At 34.7% G+C, this 20616-nt stretch overlaps 1 protein-coding gene across 3 annotated transcripts in view; it reads right to left on the minus strand.

The window, feature by feature from the left end:
• The window catches only part of LOC148940362 (uncharacterized), a 210374-nt gene extending 190073 nt beyond the window's left edge, over nucleotides 1-20301 (minus strand). For all 3 annotated transcript variants that reach the window (XM_089106167.1, XM_089106166.1, XM_089106165.1), the window contains exons 1-2: nucleotides 20197-20301; nucleotides 11340-11511 (exon numbers count right to left, since the gene is read on the minus strand). In XM_089106167.1, coding sequence (XP_088962293.1) covers nucleotides 11340-11508 — 169 coding nt within the window. In that variant the 5' untranslated portion in view covers nucleotides 11509-11511; nucleotides 20197-20301. The remainder of the gene's footprint in view (nucleotides 1-11339; nucleotides 11512-20196) is intronic.
• Nucleotides 20302-20616: the final 315 nt, after the last annotated feature.

The raw sequence follows: 20616 nt of genomic DNA on the forward strand, positions 1-20616 counted from the left end.
GTTTGACTTTCTCACAACTCTATTTTTTTAAACAATAAAAAAACTTTAGCGTAAAGAGCGATGCGTTGAGGAGGGGACAGCCCCCTTCATATACGGACTAATTTCTGTTCGTTTTAAGTTTTAACGTCGTTCCTTACTTTCAGTTAAAAAAACTTGTTTTTTTCATTTAATTCTCCTACAAAGCTGCTGATCTGTAATGCTACCTTGCATTGTACTGCCAATCCTCATGATTGGGTTCAATACGGGCTATTGTACTGCCATTCCCCATGATTGGGTTTAAGGCTATTTGTTTTTTCTCAAAATGATAAAAGTGTACAATATTACCTAAGTTTTGATTGGAAATAAGTACAAAAATATTACAAGAATAAATGATCTGCAAAGTTTTGTTTATATCATAGGCTATATATTTTAAATCATTTTTTTACAACACCACTTTATTTACATTTCCAATATGTAAAAATTTTATTTATGGAATTCACAACAGCCAGCGTATTCACAGTAGCCTACAGCAATTTTTTTTGTGGTGTTGAAATATATTTGTATGGATTTGTTGACACAGAAAGATATATCAACTACCAAACATGAATTTAAATGAAGGATAAAACCATTTAGTACAAAGATTTGAATGACACAGTTATAATTAATTTTTGGTCATTAGATCTACGTAATGTGAGATCTTTAAGAACTAAGTCTGAAAAGAAGGAAAATGTCATAGAAAAATATGAACTTTGAAAAAAGGAAAAAAAAAGAGAATAGTAAATACAATGTCATCATTTCCCCAAACACCTGTGTGTGGATATTGTCTTCAAGTAAAAGTTGATTTTGACTAATTTTAGTTGGACCCAAAGCAACCTTAAAATTGGATACAAACACAACAAATTGTATTGTATTTTAAAGCTTCCAATCAGGACACTGAATATGCATGGTTTTTTGGTCCATGACGAACAGGTTTTAAGTGACACTCAACTTTGATAAACAAATGGAAATACAGTAGAGTCTATTGAGTATTTATGCATTGAAGTATTGTAGTAGCAAAGAAATGATAATAATTCAGTTAGTACCCTTACAAATGTTTTATAATTGGGTGTAGGCAAAGTACTTGTTTCAATAAATTTGATGTAAGGCACAATCAATTTTACTTCTTTTCTAAGTGATCCTTGACTTTCTGTGGTCCCAAAAAATTCGTTTTTTGTTGCTCCATAGAATTAATCAGGTATGGAGTTCTTGCTATTGAGGAGAAAAATTACCTAAATATATTTTACGAATAAGCTGCAATAAAAATTGGGCTATAAAATGAGTATGTTTAAAGTTTAAAACTTGAAAAATTTAGTAGTCATTGTGGTTTTTTCTAGTTATGAAAAGATGGGGGAGCTTGAGGACCTCAGAGACCACTGTGTCCACCTAAAGAAAAAAGGGAGATCTACATGTGGATTTGGTGCTAGTGTAAGCTTAAGGCCAGAAGACCAAAAGTTTGTACAAAGAATGAACTTACTTTCTGAACACAAAATTGAAAGGAACCGTAAGACAACAGGGAACATTGTTCAAGATATATCAGTGGAAATTTATTCAGAGTGTGCAGGGGGTGTCTCTAGTGAGAATCCCTTGAACTATACAACAAGTATTTTCGCCAAATCTCCTGATCAAGATGTTTTCACATGCTGCAGTTAGCAGCCTGTAACTATGATGAGGTGAATGATGCTGATTACATTACCCCTAGCGAAGAAATTCTCATTAACAATTAAACAGATATCCCAAGTTTCTAGTAGGCAACATATATATGCATCAACAAGCCAAAATCAAACTCTTAATAGAACAAAGACAGGGTCTAGAGATCAAACAGACCTGAAGGAACAGCAAGCAATTGACAAAAAAAAACAGCAATGACCAGCATGATCTGGAGTGGTACTTGCTACAATCACTGTTATCTCATCTGAATAAAGTACCAGATGACTCAAATTTAGAGTGGCAAATTTAGATTGCCATTGTGGCAAAATTGGATTGGATGGGGCAGTATTATGGCCAGGAAAAATTACGGAGAAATCAAGCGGTGACCATGTTTTGTCGTATGTATTATAACTTTGGCTACTATAAAAAGACAATAAAAATGTTTGTTAATTAAAAGTTTCCAAGTTTTTATTATTTTCTTATCTCTATATTTTTTTATTATGTATTATTTTTTCCCGCAAAATCCCTCCCCTTGAAAAATGTATACCGTAGAAATCCCCCCCCTTCGATGTATGGTTAGGTAGTGATCAATTCAATCTTATTTATTACATATGTTTAATTTGTTTGCAGTCTAGCAGTCTCATAATAGAACAAAGATTGTGTCTAGAGATCAAACAGACCTGAAGGAACAGCAAGCATGAAAAAAAAAACAAAAAAAAACAACAGCGATGAACAGCATGATCTGGAGTGGTACTTTCTACAATCACTGTTACCTCATCTGAATAAAGTACCAGATGACTCAAAGTTAGAGTGGCAGATGGAGATCATGAAGGTAGTCAAAAAGTAATTTAGTCATTCAGTGTATTTTTAGTTTTATAGACGAACTTAATAAAGCTTTTTTTTCTCTCTTTAAGGTAAGCATTAAATTATATGAAAAAATGGCTAGTAGGTCTAAAAAAAATAAATATTCCAGCAATATAAATAATTAACAATAATAACACTAGTACCAGAGTAGTAACATGATATGAGAAAATATTTTTGACATTTCTATGGCTTTGTTTTGAAATGTAGTAACTGGTTTTAGATTTTCTTTGAAAAAAAAATCTAATAGCTATAATTATGTGTCTGAATTCTATGGGAGATGGTGAAAAACAAGGTAAAGAGACGCTTTTTAACATAAAGTTATTAAAAATGTGTAAAAAGACATGCCCGTCATGAAACTGAAACTAAAGAGAAAAATGAAGAGATTTAGAGAAATAAAGAAATTTGGAAACTGCCATGCAGTGTCCTTTCCCTTTGCCAGTGTTAACTTCTAGAAGTTTAGCGTTGGACTGGGATACCCACAGGGATGAATAAAGAGCGAGCTACAGCCCATAGTAACCAAAAGTTAAAAAACGCGTTTAGAAAAAAAAACCTAGTGAAAAAATATGCCATCTGACACTGATTCAGGAATGGTAACTATTATTTTGGGTCTTCTTAAAAGTAAAAGTTAATTTCAAAAGGAAATCTATGGTGGTTTAAAAAAAGGGCTGAAGACCCTCTAAAATGGCATCAGATCAAAATGAAAAGTGTACCGTTAGAATCAGTATGGTAAAAACCTAGAATAGGGAAAAAACAGCCCCCTTCCTTGCACAACAAGGAAACCCACTTTTTTGCATGGGTAGCACTGAAAATCGACGTTGCAGTGTGAAGGGAAGATTTTCGATGTGAAGGAACATAAACGTAAGACCCGTAACATGAAACGTAACAACCTTAGGACTAAACGTAACGTAAAGTCTTACGTTTTCAATGTGAAGGAACCTTATAGCTGCTATGTTAAACCAGTTATCATCTCAATCCGGAATTCATCTCTGTAGGGCGTAATTTATCAAATATTATTTGAAATGATTTTTAAAAGTGGATAATACTGGAGGGGAATATGGTAATCTGATTAATAAAAACATCCTGCATATTATAAAACAAGGTACTTATGTGTTAGCCAGTACATATTCGAGAATTTGAATCTATAAAATCAGAAAAAAACCGGTTTATTGCTGTTTGTATACGGAGACAATGGTACAGGTGCATTATGCGGGCATCGCTATATACTGTATCAAACAAACCAGTCACAAAACCTGTCAAACTGCTATTTCATTAGCAGACAACGGGTGATTTGCTAGATAAATTGATGGCAAAGCGTGGTTTCTGAATATTTAAACTTCAGTATTTTGGGGCTGAAGGGGTGAAAAAAGGTACTTAGGTTAGGTTACGTATTTAATATATGCTATGCTTTACCCCTACCCTAATGTGCAAATATATAGCCCAAATTTTTTTCTAAACTATTATATATTCATACTATTTTATTTTATTTCATTAGCATTAACCAAACTTGACTTCTTCGCGGTGCCCGCATAATGCACCAGTACCGAGACAATTAGCTTCGGCTCAGTGGAAAACTACAGTGTAGCTATATTTTAATAAATATTTAGTTGGTATTTTGTTTAGGTTAGAATACATTTTGCCTGCAGCCCCGCTATACTTAACACGCACCCCCCCCCCCCCCTCTAATGTGTAAATATACAGCCCAAATTATATACATATCCTATCTATCTCCCAAGCGTCTCAGTTGTTTCAACCCCGTACCTGTAGATCCAAATTCTAGAGTGGGTACTTATCTCCTATAGCTACAACACTTAAGTTCTTCATCTAAGTAGAACCGGTTTCTCTGAACCTCAATATAATGAAATATATCAAAATATGATGAAAATACTTCATTATCAAAACTATGGAAACTAACCTAACCTAATCTAACCAAATTTTCATTTTAACATCCATGGTCAAACACTATCTTCTATGAATACAGATCACAGACTAAATGAATTTCATACAAGGTCAGAAAAACCGGTTCTAGTGAGATGAAGAACTTGAGTGTTGTAGCTATAACAGATAAGTACCCTCGAGTGTGCACTGGCTAACAAATAAATGCCTAAAATAATTATTTCGTTGTTTTGATTTTTTCTTGTAGTTTTTAAATATACTTTAGGCTATATGAGAAAAAAAGAAAGTTAATGCTAATGAAATAAAATAAAATTGGATGAATATATAATAGTTTAAAAAAAATTGGGCTATATATTTGCACATTAGGGGGTGGGGTGGGGGGGGGGGGTAAAGCATACCATATATTAAATACCATACCTAACCAAGGTACCTTCCCCCCTAAACCCCAAAAAACAACAGTTTAAATATCGTAAACGCAATGAAAACTACTCTGCATTCCATTTCTCAATAGCGGTCTCTTGAAAATAACCAGTCTGGCGGGTTTCGTCTCTCATTAGTATATAAAAGTGTACGTTTAACGCACCAGTACAGAAAAAAAAACTACACAAAAAAGATAAAAAAATAAAATAGCTTCTAAGAAGCCAGAAAAAATTTAAATACTTTTTTGAACAACCTAAAAGAGTGGCACCTTGGAGCTGATTCAGGTATCATACTCCACAAAATATGACTCCCCATTATAACATTGAAATGTTATAAGTTTTAAAGAACTTAAACAAAGAAATGTAAAAATCAATATGTGCTATTATTTGTAGACAGAACAAAATGATTTTTTTGGGAGATGAAGGAATTTCTAAAGCTTGAAAATTATTTCATAGTCTCAAGGAGCCTCGGTATTTTCAAAGAAAAAAGTTTTTTTTATTCGAGTGAATTAAACAATATATATATATATATATTATATATATATATATATATATATATATATATATATATATATATATATATATATATATATATATATATATATATATATATATATATGTCTTGAAAGAAATTTTCGGTACTTAAGTATTAAACGTACTCTTTTATATAACGCAATGAAACCAGTCACGAAAACCCTGCTAAAGACGGGTTAATTCAAGAGACCGCTATAGAGCAATGCAATGCAAAGCGTGGTTTTCATTGCGATAGCGATATTTAAACTGTTGTTTTTTGGGGTTTAGGGGGGGAAGGTATCTAGATTAGGCTAGGTGTTTAATATATGGTATGCTTTACCCCCCCCCCTCCTAATGTGCAAATATATAGCCCAAATTTGTTCCAAACTATTATATATGCATCCTATTTTATTTCATTAGCATTAACCAAACTTGACTTCTTTAGCAGTATATCAAGGAATACGTTTAATACTTAAGTACCAACTTTTCCCAATTGTTTCTAAGTGTGTTTGTTTGATATATTTAAAAAAAAGTATTAATGATTAAACAATTGAATGAAACATGGGGTTTTTCCCTCTATTAAACCCTGATGCTTGTCAGACCTAACAGACACATACAAAGAGATGATGTTATTTTTACGACCATGTTCCCCTTCCTTGTCAACACTTCTTGGATTGCTTCTTAAAATTACTCATGTAAATGGCCCGTTTTTGTCCAATTTAAGATTTTACCCCCCACCCCCGAAATAAATTCAACGAAGGTCCCCTCTCTAATGGTCTAATATAGCCATATATTATACAAGAAACTAACCAAAAAAATGGAATTCAAAATGCAGCAAGAATCAATGAGTCATATTTCCTTGTTTTCTTCCCCATTTTTACATGTGTTTAATCAGTTTGCATCAGTTATTATGTTAGTTTTTATTCAAAATAGCCTAAGGCTATATGAGACCATTAAAGAGGGGCTGAGGATGGATTGTGAAAAACGCGAGCAAAACCAAGAAAATGGGAAAAAAAGTTAGCAATATAAAAAAATTATTTCCTTTTGTTCTAGCATGTCGCCTTCAGAATAGTTTTTTTTACCTTTATTCATTTTTTACCTATTTTTTACATTTTTTACCTTTTTACCATAAATTCATGCATGTGTTACCATGAAACCATTCGTTAGTGTTAGTGGGACTATGGTAATCTAGTGACTTGCAGGGGCGTAGCTTCAGCATTTTTATTGGGGGGGGGGGGCAAGAAGGGTCCATATTCGGATAGTCAAGGGGCATAGGTTACATAATAATTTTTCTCGAAATTACTGGATAAAATATTTCTCCCCCTTTGCCTCCCCCCAAACGACATCCCTACTGACTTGCATTTATAGAAAATTCAACAAGAATTGCTTTATGGATTATTTTTTATATTTAAGAGCCAATAAACTTGCAAATCTGAATTTTTTAAAAACGAATTAAAAGTATTCATTTTTGCTAATTATTTATTTCTTACCTCTTTTTGTCGTTCAACAAAACTTACACCAATATCACATTTCATTAATAAAAAAAAGTCGTTGCAAACATGTTTACTGGTCTTCCTCGTACGTCAAACTATCCCAAGTTGGTTTTCACTCAACACTAAATTTATACAGGCGGAAATAGTTTTTCATTCTTCACTTTTTATGCGGATTCTATAAAGGCACACAGGCTTAACGCTTAGCGGATAATCACATGACTTAAGAGTGATGGCACGGAAAAAGGGGTATTTTTTAAGAGGGGTAGTGGGGCCTTCTAATCGATGTTAGGTTGGGAAGAATTACCCCTATCCCAGAAATAACATATCTTCCTTGAAATGAGGGTTTCAATGGCAGAAACTGCATTAAATTTCCTAACCAGGTCGCCTGCTCGTTCAAGAAATGGTAATAAAATATTAAGGACATTTTTCTTTTCTTTTTTACGTCGACATATTCCAAAACTTTAAAAAAAAGACGCATATTAAGGTACTCGTGAATTATATGGTAAACACTGCTATAGATTGTACAATGAAACCAGACAGGAAACCCGTCAAACGAGTATTTGCATTAGAGAAATGGAATTCAAAGCGTGCATTAAAAGATTGTGTTAAATAAACAATCGTTTAAATATTTTAAACTCATTGAGAAACCACGGCTTTGCAGTCATTTATGTATAGCGGTCTCTTGAGAATAGCCTGTTTGACGGGTTTTTCGTGACTGGTTTCCTTGTACAAAATATAAAAGTGTCCATATAACGCAGCAGTACCGCTCATGCTTTTTCCCAAAGTCAACAGTCAGTTGTTAGCTAAAATTTTGAAGGCAGAAAGAAAGCTTTAATATAATAAGGAATTTCTGCATTAAGTGTTGTAAATACAAAATATTTGTCGAAAAATATCGTTTATTGTTAGAAATATCGGTTTATCGTTCGAGCGCGTACGGTGTTAAAACAGTGGAAGAAAATGCTACGTCTGCCCAATCCTTTGGAACTTTTACGCAGAGGCGTTTTCAACAAACTACAATGCGTCTATTTCATCACCTAACTAAAAAACAGACTAAACTAAAAAACCTAACTAAAACTAAAAAAATCACCTAACTAAAAAAAAAAACTAAAATTCTTCCAAAAACGCCACTTAAGAAAACTACCTGTGTATTAAACCTTATGCAGCCTTTCTATTTAGCAAATATATCGTCGAAACTACGATGCCTGTAAAGGTTGTTGTGTCGGTGAAAGTTTTATTACATTATATAAAAACAAAACATTAATTTCCTGGAAGATACAGGTTCACCCCAAAAAGACTAAGCTTTTGAAAATTTCGAGGGGTTGACAACCTAATTGTTGTGGTGCACAATGAAAATAGATCGGATCATGATTCAATGTAAAAACGAGTCAAGTTCAACATTTACTTATGTTGCTTTCACATTACACGTAAAACCTTTCACACTAACATAATCTAAGTCTTACCACACATTAGGTAATCTTAAAGAAAAAAAAATGGGTACTGGTGCATTATATGGTGACTTTTATATATTGTACAAGGAAACCAGTCAAAAAAAACCAGACTGACAGGTTAATTGTAAGAGAATGCTATATAGAAATACAATTGAAAGCGTAGTTTTCATTGAGTTTATAATTTTTACAATGTTGTTTTTAGGGGTTTAGGGGGGGGGGAAGTACTAAGGTTAGGTTAGGTTACGTATTTAATATATGCAATGCTTTACCCCCCCCACCCCCTAATGTGCAAATATATAGCCCAAATTTGTTTATAAACTATTCTATATTCATCCTATGTTATTTTATTTCAATTAGCATTAACCAAACTTGACTTTTTACAAGTGACCACATAACGCATCAGTACCAAAAATTGTTGTTGTTACGTCATGGAATGTTAATATTTATGTTAGGTTATGGAAAAGTAAATATAGTAGCAATAAAAATGAGATCAGAGCTTGAATCTCCGTTCCACATTTTTACCTTTTGAATAGTTTCCTCATGTTGACTCTGATGATCTTAGACGATTATTATGATGATTCTATGGACTTCTGCGTTAGTCTAGTCTAAAAGGCTATACTCAACGTAAAGTAACTTAACTACTTAGCATTGAAAATTGCGTAAGTTGTTTAGCGTTGCCCCACTGCCGACTTATTGGCAGAGAAGTGGCCCTTCGTTTGCAGCCGAATTATGCAAAAGCTTTCAGTCTAAATTATTGAAGTTATAAAGTCAGTAGTGGAGGCAACAAGGCCGTATCCAGGGGGGAGGGGGGGGGGGGGGGTTACCCGTTTTGAACCCCCCCCCCCCCGAAATTTTTTAGTGACTCGAAAATAAGTCGACAATTAGTAAAACCTAGGTAAAAATCAGTAAAATTAGTTGAAAACTGAGTCAAAAATTAGTAAAAACTCCCCCAAAAAAGTCAAAAATTAGTAAAACCCCCCCTGAACAAAAATCCTGGATACGGCCCTGGGAGGCAACGTTTTTTTTTTCTTCTTTTTTAAATTCAGAATCTTGGCGACATAGTTAACCAAGACCAAACCGGACATGTGTTAGAATAATTATGTGTTTATAAATTGATAGATATTTAAGCATAATGATTGCCGCTTAGAAAAATAAATAGTACATGACAATAAATCGAACCATTGTCAGAACATACTAAGGCGCACAACAGATTACAGTAGCAAAAGGAAAAGGGTTAAAAAGGTAAGTAAAGAATAAGGCACTGGACTTTACAGTCCTTACCGGCGGTGCTGATCTCCGTTTCATTACCCTTCAGCTAGGAAGTGCAATGGGGACGGCTCAGCTAGGATCGGCTTCGAGCACCAGAAAGCTCCTAGGGGTCTTGTCCCCGCTTCACTGAGTATGTGAAGCGACCATGAAAAGGAACAAGACAAAAACGAAGGGAAGATAAAAAAGAAATTGAGAAAAAAACATGAATGTATTATATTCGTATTATCCTACCAAATCATAAACTGATTTTTGTAAAAACCATGTATAAACAGCTATCTGATATTTATGTTGGCAAAATTTCTGCAGACCGAAACAGCTGTTCTTTCAACAGCTTCACAGACATGTCTTCCTTGCAAGGCCGTATCCAGGGGGGGGGGTTAGCCGGTTTGAACTCCCCTCGGAATTTTTGACCGAGTCGAAAATAAGTCGATAATTAGTAAAACCTAGGTAAAAATCAGTAAAATTAGTCGAAAACTGAGTCAAAAATTAGTACCCCCCCCCCCCGAAAAAAATCCTGGATCCGCCCTTGCTTCCTTGAAGAGGGGATACTAATCTAAGACCCATATAAAGCGAATCTTGATTTACTGTTGAGGTTTAAACAATTAGTGAAAAATAGGAATTTTAAAGTGTTCAAACAGAGTCAAGTGAAAATAACAGCCCGTGCATATTTTAGAGTCCTCATTGTTCTGCCGTGTGTGGCATATTTCGTACCATGCTTGCGCAGTGTGCTACCACGCTTTGCGCACTTTCATTTGGTGGTGCCTCCTTGCACCCCGCGTGGTACACTTCCACCATGTTTAGAATGAAGCAACTGGTAAGGACAATTTTTGAGAGTTTACACTTCCTCCCCGTGATTCAATACCTTTTCCCAAAATCTTGAAATATTTCTGATTTCTCCCATTATTTCCAAGATTTTTGAAATAATTCGGATTTTATTTGGGATTTGGTTTACCTCAGATTTAAGGCTGCAACATAAGTCTGAATGAAGGCTTTGAGGCCCAGAGTCACGAACACTTTTGAGAGACAATGACCGCATTACCCTAGTTCAGTGGTTCCCAGCCGATATTGGACCACGCCCCACAGAGGCATTTCCAAAATCCTGATACCCCTGGTATTTAAATATTGTTATTCAATTAGTTTCATGTATTCAATCTGAAAGAAGTTTAAAAGGCAGTTAACTTGGTACCTATTTTTTGGGTCGTCCTCTAGGCATAGCCTAATTCATACTTATGAAAATATTGTCTGAATACAACACCTTTAAACAATCCATAACGTCATTATAACGTCATTATAGTGCTATTATGCATATTTTTTACTCTTTAAATGTATTTGAATTTGACATCATTCACATGAAGTATAGTCAACCGAAGGGTGCACGTCCTTGTCCGAGACTCACCAAAAATAATACCACGCCCCCACCGGTAGGGCCGGAACCCCACACTGGGAATCACGGCCCTAGTTGATATGCTTTGGAAAAACCACTGCATAAAGATACTATAATTATCTTTATAATCTATTATATATTCCATTATATATTAATCTATTATAATTATCTACTATTTATATACTGTGGGAAAAACACAGTACAGGCCATAAGCTCTAAGCAAAGATAAGGAGATATAATAGATAGATGATTTAAAAAAAATGAGGGAGAGAGAGACAGAAAGAGAGTCAGAATGAGCCGGTGGGTGGGGCTTATAATCTCCCACGTGCGTAGGTGCTAATTTAAATATTGTGAGAACCAGTTGTTAAGGATCAATCAACATAGCACTTACTTCGATATAATCCAGGCAAATGTGGATAAGAATAAAATGCAGGATGAAGTGTCGGCTGCTGAACTCCATTCATTGGCATCTGGCCAGTATTGCCAACAGGAATTTGTGGGTACATAAACGATGGGTAAATTGAATAGATATCCCTTCTGTTTAAATCAAAGTGGGCCATATTCTATAAGGAAAGAGCACTGATTAAAAAAAGGTACTGGTGCATTATATGGGCACTGCTATATACTAAAGAGAGACGAAACCCGTCAAACGGGTTATTTTCAAGAGACCGCTATAGAAAAATGAAACACAACGCGTGGTTTTCATTGCATTTACGATATTTGAACTGTTATTTTTTGGGTTTAGAGGGGGGAGAGGTACCTAGGTTAGGTTACGTATTTAATATATGCTATTCTTTACTTCCCCTCCCTCCCCCACCCCACCCCATAATGTACAAATATATAGCCGAAATTTGTTTCTAAACTATTATATATTCATCCTATTGTATTCTATTTCATTAGCATTAACCAAACTTGACTTAGTTGGCAGTGCCCACATAATGCACCAGTACCAAAAAAATGAACATTGATGAATATTTTCGGCAGCCAAAGTCAGCATTAAGTATAAATTAAGGAAGTATGCAGTAGAGGATCCAGGATTTTTCTAAGATTTAAAAGGTTTTAGAAAAACTAAGTTAAATATTTTTTCTAAAATTTCCAAGAAAGTAGGTGTGGGCTTTGAGTTTTCTGTCACTTATTCGGATCTCCTATTCACGCTCTTCAAGTTATGTCAGGACCACCTAATCAATTTAGATAAAACCAAAATCGCAAAAACCAAAAAATCGCACAAACCAAAAATATTTATGATGAATAAGACAGGGCGATTCTTCAAGGTACCACATCAACTTAACCCTAACTTGCAGGGATTTACGCAATAAGCCATGTTCATGTCGGGTGCAACAGATGAACGGACAAAAATTCGATATAGGCTTCAATATTATCTCCATCATTTTTATTTTGAGACGAAAAAATCTAAAACAAACATTATCAATTTTCTTCGGGTTGCAGCCCATAAACACATCTAATTTTCCCCCGGCTCCCTTAATACACCAGGTTTTTGTTTTATTTTTCAAAAATTTCGACATTCTTGAGAAATTAGAAAACTTGCCTTTTTTGAAAGCGAGTACAGTGTTCATTTAACAGCGAAATATTAAAAAGGATGCTATTTCCCTCGGGGTAATAAAATATCTAATTTCAACTATTTCGGTAATATCTATTGAATCTGGGCAGCCACCATCGTCTTTTCCAGTGGCTGGTTGTGGTGCAAATACCTTCAATAAGGATTCGACACGCAGCTGAAATACACTAGATAGTTTAAAAATGAATTGAAGAGACATTTTAAATTCAGAAACAATTTAGTCAACTTTGATTGCCAATATTAAAATTGTTAATTTGAGTGATGACCTTGTTGTTCACTACACAACTTCTCAAATTCGGGGAAAATTGGGTATGGCTACCCTCATTTCTCGTTCAATGTCAATTTCCCATCGATTCTTATTTTTATTGCCGGGGCAGCCTCAGACGAATGGGATGTTAAATTATTAAATTAATATTTAATTAATATTACTTTAAATATAATTAAATTAAATTAAATATTAATTAAATTAAATATAATATTTAATTTAATTAATATTAAATCAATATTTGTAATATTCGTACAGCTTTACCACTAAACAGTGAATATTTTCAATTACCTTTTTCTTTTTCTTTTTCCTTTTCCAAAAATCTCTTTTTCCAAAAATCCGGAAGTTCCATGCTAAAAAATTAGCCTTCAATGTATTATGGCGAGACAACTAAGTGATTCTTCAAAGAAGCAAATTCACAGGGGGACCCTCGGCTCTAAATGAATCTTGAATTCATGAGTGCATTTCAAGCTCGACAAAAAGTCTCTAATATTTAATGAAAATTAAGTTTTTCACTCCAGGCGAGGGTGAATTAACAGATGGAACAATCGAAAATTAAGTTCGTATTAAATTTTTGTGAATAAGACTAAGTAGTATCTTTAGTGCATGAACTTCTGCAAAATTATCATCATATTGGTAAAAATGGGGACAAATTGCCAAACTAAGAGAACTTTGGAGGCATTAGTGAATGAATCGCTTCATGTCCTCCTTCTCTTTTTTACTTTTCTCTTTATACTTTTCTTCTCCTTTTTTAGTATTTATATCATTTCTGTTTTCCCCTGTTTTTTCCTGGCCACAGAGCCTTACTCTTCAACATAGGGGGATTCTATGTTGAAGTGTTTTTGTCGTAAATTTATTGGTTGAATAAATTGATTGATTGATTGGACCGCATATCCTAATCGGCACTACAAACCTTACAACTAAACAAATATAACTTAACTGTTAAAATCATTCCCCAAGAGGCCATAATAAATTAATTATAAATATAATAAATTGATATAAAAAATAAATTGAAATAAAAATAAATTGAAAAATAAAAAATAATCATAATAAATTTAATTGAAATTGTTGGCAGTTGATTCGCATAGATTTGAAGTGAACGAACCAAACGGATATTTCTACCTGGAACAGACTCTGTGTAAATTTTTCGATATTATCAGCTTGAAAGTATTTTTCAAACCCCGTGATCTCCAAATCATATACAAATTAAATGTCATTGGAAGTTATAAACTGCTGCAACAAGGAAAAGCAACAATTGACCCCACATTCATTAATTTTTACTTTCTGCAGCAATTTTTTCCTAAAAGCTGAAATATTCTCATAAAAATTTCGAGAATCGGGAATTCCAGAAAAATTTCCGAATTGTTTAGCTAAATATTTTGACGCCACACTTATGACGAAACTGCAGCTCCCCTACGAGCCGTGACTCACAGTCTGAAAATCCTGCGTGTACTTCTCTGACAGAAGAGTCTAACCAGAGGCGTATCCCCAGCATTTTTTTTTGGGGGGGGAGGAGGTGGGGGGGGGGGGTTAAGAGGGGTCCACATCTGGAGTCAAGGGGCATGGGCTATATACCAGCTTTTTCTCTCCAAATTATTAGGCCAACTGCCCCCCAACGACGTCACTAGGTCTAACCTACTGACCTATTGTTTACCTAACCCTTAAGGATCAGGAAAGCAATAACTTATTTTAAAATGCTTGGTCTTCAGCCTGTTTATTTATCAGCTCGAAAACTTAACGACTTGCAATTACTAAGTGTTCCCTAATAGTGAAATTGGCTGTTTTTTTATTAATAAAATAGAAAGTGCCTTTTTCTTATCATGCTTCTGACGTCTAATTATTGTGATGATGACAGGGTATAATAGAGTAAATAGCTGCTTCGGGGGCATAACCATATTGGGACTAATGCATTAGCAGCATACATGGTAATAAAAGTCAAATTCTACCAGTTTTAATACATTACAGAAGGTGGAAGTTTCCTTCAAATATATTTGTATCATTTGGCATTCCTAATGGTCTTAACAGTAGCGGATGCAGGGGGGGGGCGAGGGGGCACCGCCTCCCCCTAACGCACTCTAAAGTAGTGTAATTAACCTAATTAACGCAACGCAAGTTTGCGTTAATTAAACTTGCTCCCAACGCAAGTTTATCGGATCAACCTATTTTGCGCCCTTCCTCCCCCCTAAAAAAATCCTGGATCCGTCCCTGGGTCTTAAGGGTTGGAATGAAAACTAAAAAATGGTAGTAGCATTTCTCAGTTTTTCACAAAACCTAGACTGAAAACCATTTCTCAGTCTTTCACAAAACCTAGCATCTGCATTGTTTAACTTTTCGAAACAATTGCAACATAGTATATTTTTTTTTTAGGACAGGGGAATTAGATGAATATACATATTTTCAAGAACAGATTTTCTGAATTCTCGTTTCTTCCACCTCTGCTAATAATTTTCTGTTGGACATGGATGCAAGATTTTGTCATTCTACTATGTCTGTATTAAGTAGGCTACGTAGGAGGCATTTGCCCTACCCTAGGCTTTGAAAAATACCTTGGCACTGTTCTATTAGCTAGGCAACACGCGAGACAGCCATTCGAGAAAAGCAAAGATCAAATAGGCATTACCCGGTAATTTCAATCAGACGCTGAATTCTTACTTTATGAACTATATTTAAACTTTAGTTTTTTTGGGTTTAGGGGGGGGGGAAAGGTACCTAGGTTAGGTTAGGCTACATATTTATTTATATGATTGCATTATTATTATTTTTTTTTTCAATTATATATGCGAGTAAGTTTTTTTCAAAATATATATATATATATATATATATATATATATATATATATATATATATATATATATATATATATATATATATATATATATATATATATATATATGAGTGAGTAAAATAGTGAGTCCTGCCACAAACAAATCTGTATAGATTTTCATGTGGTAGGTCTGTTTGATAGGTTTTTTTTGTGAATATTGATATTTAATAAAAATGAATTTTCTATCGCTCTCATTTAATATATGATATGCTTTACCCCCACCCCCCTAGTGTCCAAATATATAGCCGAAATTTGTTTCTAAACTATTATATTTTCATCATATTTTGTTTTATTTAATTATCATTAACCAAACTTAACGTCTCGCGTGTTGCCTCGCTAATAGAACAGTACCAATACCTTTTGAGTTTTTTAAGCTAACTCACCCTTTTCAGTATTTTCACTGAAAAAAATCGTACCCCCTACGTTTTTAAAAACAATTTCCCCTTTCCCTGAATTTCGTGAATTAAGGTTACTGCTTCCCTCCTAGCAAAAGCCCCCTTTTGGTATGAATAGGCGACATTTTTTACAGCACGTCTAACAGGGTTTTTTCTCATAAATGATTATGCGGTAGGTTTATTGCCACAACAAAATACGTAAGAAAAACACTGGAAAAACAAAAAGAAATCGCACGATTGTCCTATTTTGATTACAGCACTGAACGTTACATAATTTAGAAAAAAAAACATTTTAACCTAGCTAGTTTTGAATTTGTGAACGGCATGTCTAGGCACAACGGTAAAGAGCACACAGAAAAGCCCATTGGGAACAAGAACTATAAGGAGTTTTGTTGGTACTAATCTGTTAGCTACAGTGGCGGATCCAGGGGGCGAGGGGGCTGCGTGCCCCGTAACGTAATCTAAAGTAGTGTAATTTACATAATTAACGCACGATTGCGTTAATTAAACTTGCTCCTAATGCAAGTTTATCAGATAAACCTGTTTTGCCCCCCCCCTCTAAAAAAATCCTGGATCCGCCCATGATTAGCTAGTACACATTCGAGAATTTGGATCTACAGGTACGGGGTTGAAACAATTGAGACGCTTGGGAGATAGATAGGCTATATATAATTTGGCCTGTATAGTTATACATTAGGGGGGGGGGGGTAAAATTAGTGAGGCTGCATGCAATTTATAATCTAACCTAACCAAAATACAAAACTAAATATTAAATAAAATACAGTTATAATATAGTTTTCCACTGAGCCAAAGCTAATTGTCTCTATATACAAACAGCAATAAACCGGTTATTGTCTGATTTTATAGATCTAAATTCTCAAGTGTGTAACAAGTGTCTAACAGATAAGTACCGTTTTGTTTTACCAGGATTTAAATGTGAATAGTTCCACTGATACATTTTTTGGTTCTTGTGCATCATTCAGTACACACGAAAGAACTGAAGTTAGGTTAATCATAATGAATTATACCAACGTATGATGAAAACATAATGCTATAGTAACAAAATTATGGAAACCTACAACCAAAAATTGTGCTAGAGGGGCCAGACAGAATGCATCATATTCAATACCTAACATAACCTTTACCCCTTCTCCCCTAATTTACGAATATATAGCCTAAATTATATATTTTCCACCTATTTTGTCACTTCTCTTTATCTTGTCTCACGCTAAGCTGAAAGAAGCTAAAGAAAAAAACCGGTTCTGCAATGCGTTAATGAATAAACAACTTGATTAGGCGCCAACAGTGAGTTTAGGAAATTTAGCTTTGTCTCTGCTTTTATTTGCGGGTGATGCGGCGCTTATAGCTAGAATCGCCGAAGATTTGCAAATATTGTTGAACATATTAGATGTTTCTTTGGAAAAAAAGAAAATGAGATTAAATATCTAAAAGACAAAAATTGTAGTTTTTGGGAAAAATAAAAATAATGATAAATTTTTATTTAAGGGTATTGAGTTGAAAAAAAGTACAACTCTTTAAGTATTTAGGGCTTGTATTAATAAAGGAAATTGGAAGGATCATGTGAAAGAAATGGTGGGTAGAGGTAAAGCGTTTTCTTCATCAGTTTTAAGGAATTCAGCTTTAAATGAGATTAAAAATATTAAAATGCACAAGTATTTATTTCAATCGAAAATTCGCACTACTATTCATTTTGGTGCGGAGCTTTGGGGATATGAGATGATCCCGCAATTAGAAATGGTTCAATTACAATATAATAAAAGATTGGTTAGGATACATGCTACAATTCATACACAGGCTCTTAAGGGAGATCTAGGTTTGTTTTCGCTGCATAAAGAAAGATTACTACAAGTTGTAAAATTTTGACTGAAAATTATCCAACTACCAGATAAGAGGCTTATGAAAGCCTCATATTTTGAATTATTGCAGCAAGGAGGAAAAAGATCGTGGCCGTTCCATGTTAAAGCCCTCCTTGATAAAGCCGGACTTTCATACGCTTGGAATGAAGGTCTTGGTCCAACAGGCGATCCAGAGGAAATTTATCGGAAGCTAAAACATGTTAAGGAGGATCAAGAGATCCAACTCTGGCATGAACGGATTCGAAATTCTGAAACCTTGCGCCAATATTCTAAGATAAAAGAGTCTTTTAGACTAGAATATTATTTTCAGCTGAATTTGCCACCGGAAAACTTACGTCTGTGGTTCCAGGTCCGGGCGAATGGTTTGCCCTTAAAAAATAGATTAAAAGTATTTGAAAGAAATGCTCAGGGCCCGAGATCCTGTTATACTTGCTCTTTATGTGGTATGGAGGAAGAACATTTGCTCCATTTTTTGACGGTGTGCCAGGGGCTTTCAGATTTGAGATTGAAGTATTTAGGTGACGGGGAAATTTTTTTTCTATGATCCTTAAATCTTCATCCCGGAAGACGATTATAGCAGTGACTGGACTTATAAAAGAGGGTTTAAAAAGATGTAAATAATAGGTTTAAGGTTTATTGTTAGTAGTTCTACCATTTATTTAAGTGTATGCTGGCCGTTGTCTTATATAATCATTGTAATGTTTGTGTATGACCTAGCAGCTGAATAAAATATCTATCTATCAACTAGAGCGGTACGGCGTAGATCATACAAGTACCCTTTTTCTATCGTAATTACGTAAGTGAGTGTAAAAAAGAGTGATTTTAGCTGAAAAATGGCAAAAAGAGTGCAAGTCCTGTAAGTCAAGGGAAAGAGTGCTATGAGGTAAAAATAAGTGCAAAAACTAGGAAAGTGTACAAATTGGCAACGCTGAGCCAAATATTGGAAGCCTAGGCCTAGCCAAAGCTACCTTAGCCTAGCCTTCCTGCTACCCAATAAACCGCCCTTCCGCGGGCGCCCCGGTCAATATATACGAAATCATATTATTCAGTTAGGACTAAAGTGAATACATCATTCGATGCCTTTTTTTATGCTGATTACAAATATAACAAGCATTTCTATCAGAAATTAATTTCAGCCCCCCCCCCCCTAAACATGCCCATTAAGGGTTAGGTTAGGTTAGGTATAGCCGATTTGGGGGGGGGGGTCTGAAATTCATTTCCGATAGAAATGCTTATTATATTTGTAATCAGCATAAAAAAAGGCATCGAATGGTGTATTCACTTTAGTCCTAACTGAATAATATGATTTCGTATATATTGACCGGCGCATCTATGGGGGGGGGGGGGGGGTAGGGGGGCGCCACCCCCCAGGCTGAATGATGCTGCCAAATACTTTAATATTTTTGTTTGGAGATTTCTATTGGTAAAATTCTACTTTAGCTACTTTTGGCTATCTTGGAAAGGGGTTAGGTTAGGAAAATGAAACTTTTGGGGATTGAAGTACCTACCTCCACTCTTTCTCCTTCTAGAGGGTCCTTGAATTTTCCTACATGACAGGTCTACCTATTGAAATTTTGACCAAACAACATTTTACCTTAATTTTCTTTTTAATTTTCTGTTTCTTTTTGTCTGGCATTAGTTCTGAAAATGCAATGCATATATTTGAGTAGAATTTCAATCAAAATCTATGTTTTTTTCCAAAATTTAGGAAATGTATTTGCACATCTTTAAAACCTTATAAATTAGGATTGAGCAAAGTTGTGAAGCTGAAAACAATTTTGGTGTACTTCATTTAGGCATAAGACCTATTTTGCAAGGTTTCATATTTATAACACAGATTTTTAAAGGCCAGGACCCTCTAGAGGGAGAAGGAGTGGAGGTAGTTACTTCAAAATACTTTCCTGGGACATATTTTAGCCAGTAGATGCATCCCCGAAAGTTTCATTTTCCTAACCTAACCCTTTTCCAAGATAGCCAAAAGTAGCTAAAGTAGAATTTTACCCAGATTTTTAAAGGCCAGGACCCTCTAGAGGGAGAAGGAGTGGAGGTAGTTACTTCAAAATACTTTCCTGGGACATATTTTAGCCAGTAGATGCATCCCCGAAAGTTTCATTTTCCTAACCTAACCCTTTTCCAAGATAGCCAAAAGTAGCTAAAGTAGAATTTTACTTTTCTATTATACAGCATAGGAAGTGCCGATTAGACCAGCTAAGCCTCCTAAATTTCTGCTTATGGGCGCCCCATCGAGCCCATTTTTAAGCTTTTCATTGCAAATAAATACCTAAATTTGAAGAATATCGTCTTTACATACTTTATAATAGTGTTATTTGTTCAAAATATGAAGTATCCATTTACTGCGCATTATCCGTTTTCTTTTAATATAGATTCACCTACAACTTCTCACTTTGGATTCTTCTCGAAAACTGGAATTTGGCAAGGACATGCAGCATGGCTGTCAGCATTTTGTCTCCGCCTACTTCAATATTAGCCAATAAAAGCGATTTATTTCGAAGAATTGCCGCCTACTAACGAAATGAGTCATTACATTCTTCTCAGTTAAAAGTTGTAATTCCAACACTCGCTATAAATACGAAATATATTCGCATATATATTTAAACTTTGTTCAACAACACTGTAGATTCTTTATATTCGGTCTACTGTGGTTCAACATGGTATCGTTTCCAAAATTTGCGTCGAAGACTTATTTATATTATGTGAAAAATTAAGCAAG

This window comes from Artemia sp. Qi Xiang Cuo, chromosome 20 (genome assembly GCF_049724085.1).
Source record: "Artemia sp. Qi Xiang Cuo chromosome 20, ASM4972408v1, whole genome shotgun sequence".
NCBI lineage: Eukaryota > Metazoa > Arthropoda > Branchiopoda > Anostraca > Artemiidae > Artemia > Artemia sp. Qi Xiang Cuo.